Raw genomic sequence first — 3923 nt, forward strand, 5'->3', positions numbered from 1 at the left:
TTAGACTTTACAAGGATGGTGAGGCCTATCACCCTGATGCTTAAGAAGGAAACACATTTCAAATGGACTCCCGAAGCTAAGGAGGCTTTCGAGAAAATTAAAGATGCTATCTGCTCAGTCCCCATGCTATCCAACCCCGATATGTCTAAGGATTTCCTAATGTATGTTTTCTCCAGCCACTATAGCATTGTTGTGGTACTGACCCAGAAAGACGTAGAAAAAGGGGGTGAGAACCCTATAGCTTTCCATTCCACGACTCTAAAGGAATATGAGGCTAAGTATAATTTCGTTGAAAAGCAAGTTTTGGTCGTAGTCAAGGGCCTTAAAAAATTTAGACACTTCATCGCCTGTAATAAGACTACCGTGTATGTTGCTCATCCTTCAGTCAGAGAATATATCATGGAAGGCGACATCACAGATAAGAGGGCGAACTACATTACCAAAATCTTGGAGTACGACATCGATGTCAGGCCCACCAAGATAATCTGTGGCAAAGGTTTATGCGAATACATAGCCCAAGAGTTCGGACCCCGAGATAGCCACATAAGAAGTTGTAATGGTCACCTCTGAACCAACAGAGACATGCTGGATGGAGGCTCAGAAACATTTCATGAAGAAGGGGAGTTTTCCTGAAGGCCTCCCCCCCCCCTTGAAAAGAGGAGATTATATAGACTATAGAATAGGGGTTTTCGCTTGGTGGATGGCGTACTTTTCAAAAGAAATTTTGATGGAATCCTACTCCGTTGCGTGAGCCAAAGCCAAGCTAGCAATATTTTACAATAATTTAATTATGGTTCATCAAGAGGTCACTTTTCGGCACAAACTACCATCATCAATATCACTCGTGTCGGATATTTATGGCCCTCTCTGTTCAAAGATGTGCACACCCTGGTGAGGGAGTGCAAATAATGTCAGTATTACAGTGGCAGGTGTAGAAAAGCAGTGATGTCGCTCAAGCCTATAATGGTGGAGGAACCCTTTTCTCAATGGGGACTCAACTTCATAGGGATGATCAATCCTCCAAGCTCGGCTGGACACAAGTGGATCTTAACCGCTACTAACTACTTCACCAGATGGTCTGAAGTTGTTCCCCTAAATAATTCGTTAGAGACCGAGATATTGACATTTCTGGAGGATCTAGTGTGTCGATATGGTCCGCCAAAGACCATAATATCAGATAACGCGCGTGCATTCATAGGTTCATGAATCACCCAATTTTCCCTCAGCAAATCTATTTACCTAAAAACCTCCTCAAACTACTATCCTCAAGGAAATGGACTCACTGAGTCCACTGACAAGAATCTCATCAGACTCATTAAAAGGATAGGCTCGGAGCACAAAAGGGAGTGGCATCACCACTTGAGGAGCGTGTTATGGGCTGACCAGAGAACGCCCAAGCAGGTCTTAAAGAATTCCCCATATAAGATGGTCTATGGTAAAGACACATTGTTTCCCCTATCTCTGGAAATCCCAGCCTTGCAATTACTTAAGTCTATCGAAGTGGCAGAGAATGGTCCCATGGATGTAAGGTTGGTGGAAATTATGGAACTAGAAGAGGTGAGGGAAGCTGCATTCGTGTCTCTTCAAAACCGTCAGCAAACCATCAAGAAGTGGTTCGACAATAAAAAGAGTTCTGACCCAGAATTGAAACAAGGTGGCCTTGTTTTGAAGTACAACGAGAGGGTGGCCAAGCCCGGTCAGTATGCCAAATTTGGTGGGTTATGGGAGGGACCCTTCTGCATTATAGGTTGCAAAGGGTTCAATTCTTTTGATCTTGAAGATATGCAAGGAGACTATCTCAAGATCCCGATCAACGGGTTCTACCTTAAGCCTTTTCATTAGCGGTGCTTCTCTAATGTACATAATGTAAATAGTGCTTTTGTGTGCCTTATTTATTTAATTATATTCCTTCATGCTCTCTCGAGGCAAAGTGAAAGTCACAAGATACGCCATAATTAAGCAAAAGAGAAAATCATTATATTATGAGTATTTTTTACAATTGATTGGTAGGCCTCCGACCTAATTTTAACAAAAAGAAGCAAGATGAAGTTTTTGAAGACAAGTTGCCATTTCCTCAAGGATCCTCTTCATCCTCATCATCCTCCATCTGGAAATCAGAGTCTCTAGCATCATTTGCAGCATCCTCTCCCTCTGACTACTCATGGTCAGAAACGTCACCAGGCTCCTCAGCTATGGACACAACAATCAAATTCGGTTGGACGTGCGGCGTCAGGACCCGTGGGAATATGCCATCCCTGAAGTCAGTGTACCATTCGGTGTCATCCTGAATAGGAACTATCAGGTGGATTCGGAGGAGAAACTTTGCAGTGAGCTCCACTCGAAAGCGATGAGATGACAACGTCATTGTTCTCAGATCGCCGATAAGCGGGTACCAGGTCACCTCCTCGCCAGAAGTGATGAAACACCTCAAATCCGACGCCAAAGGTAGGCCTCTGAAAGGGACGTGGTATGCCATGACATCCTCCAACTCCCCAAGTTAATCTCGGGAGAAGAGTGCTTTAGTGAGCTCTGAGGTCAGAAGCCCAGTCATTCTAGAATCTAGCAGTGAAGCCACGAAACACGAACAAATGTCTGTGTTTACATGGTATTGGTCCACGTTGTCTATAAAGTCCTCACTAAGCACCCATTTGATAGTGGCGATGATCAAGGGATTCTTCTGCCTTGTCATCCTCTGCAGCCTTTGGTCGGAAATATTTTTGAGGAAAGCGACCTGAGCCTTACTGCTGACGAGCCTAATGGGAGTATCCATTTCTTGAAGAAGCTTTGTCGTTGAAGCTGATATTGTGTAAAGGAATGTCTAAAAAGACATATTTATAACAAATTCTCAGCTCCAGGTGACAATTGGTAAAAACACCAGTGCTCCCCGATTCTGACGCACCTATCATTCCCCATCAATTCGCACAAGTCGGCAAAGTTTGGTTCGGAGTTGGCAAATGTCTTTGCCAGTACCTCGAAGAAAGAGGCAATGTCCTCAGAAGCCACGCGTATCTGTAGTTACATTGTGTTTAAACCGTAATCCCCGCAGGATTGTCTTAACTTGTGTGAGCCCTGTTGGTTGCTGATATTCTTCATTAAGGGGGAGATCCGTCCGGACAAGCAAATCATCTCAAGTGGCTTCGATTAACAACGGACTCAACATGTTTTCTCTTGGGAATCGTAGATGGCGACTCTCATCCTTCTCAATATTAATTGTGATTGTAAAATGAATTGGCATACGTGCAAATGGATGCTCATCGTTAAGTGCCTTCTTTCGCAAAGATCTAGGCATATAGTGCATTAAAGGAAGAAGGTCACCAGATATTCATCTTATTGCTCATTTTGCAACCTAAGTGCCCAAAAAACTTTTGAAGAGTCGAGAGAGAAAGGTTCTCTTGCATAAAATGGAATCAAAAGCGACTCTCTCAGGTTTTGTTCAGGGAGGGTTTGATGGTATGATGAAAGAATAAGTATCTGGTAGATTACTGAGGGGGGGGGGGTGAATCAGTAAATAGAAAAACTGATACAAACTTCCCAAACTCAAATTCAAACATACAAAATAAACTTATGAATGAACTACCACTATCAAGATCAATACTCATAAGAATATCGGTTGACTGTTACATCAACTTAAGAGTAAACAACATTTCACTTGTAAACATCCAAATGCTTTATCATATGCCAATGCTTCATTTCTCAGTGCTTCTGGTTATCATGCCTTACCAGAAATAGTTAATCAATTAATTAAATCAACCATAAGATCATAACCACAAAAACATTCACCACATGCCACAAGTATTTATACGTGGAAAACCCAAATAGGGAAAAACCACGGTGAGATGAGACTCACAAGATAATATCTAAACTCTTTTGAAGTTTGCCCTATTAGGAGCCAAGCCTGTTAAAGCTTTTACAAAAGTCCTGTT

At 42.5% G+C, this 3923-nt stretch overlaps 1 protein-coding gene across 1 annotated transcript; it reads left to right on the plus strand.

Moving 5' to 3' along the window:
- The first annotated feature begins 1425 nt into the window (after positions 1-1425).
- On the plus strand, positions 1426-2288 carry LOC131050644 (uncharacterized). The gene is made up of 2 exons (XM_057984852.1): positions 1426-1696; positions 2011-2288. The coding sequence occupies exons 1-2, from the start codon at positions 1426-1428 to the stop codon at positions 2286-2288; spliced, it is 549 nt and encodes a 182-aa protein (XP_057840835.1).
- The last annotated feature ends 1635 nt before the right edge of the window (positions 2289-3923 follow it).

The sequence above is a fragment of the Cryptomeria japonica genome, chromosome 10 (assembly GCF_030272615.1).
Source record: "Cryptomeria japonica chromosome 10, Sugi_1.0, whole genome shotgun sequence".
Lineage (NCBI taxonomy): Eukaryota > Viridiplantae > Streptophyta > Pinopsida > Cupressales > Cupressaceae > Cryptomeria > Cryptomeria japonica.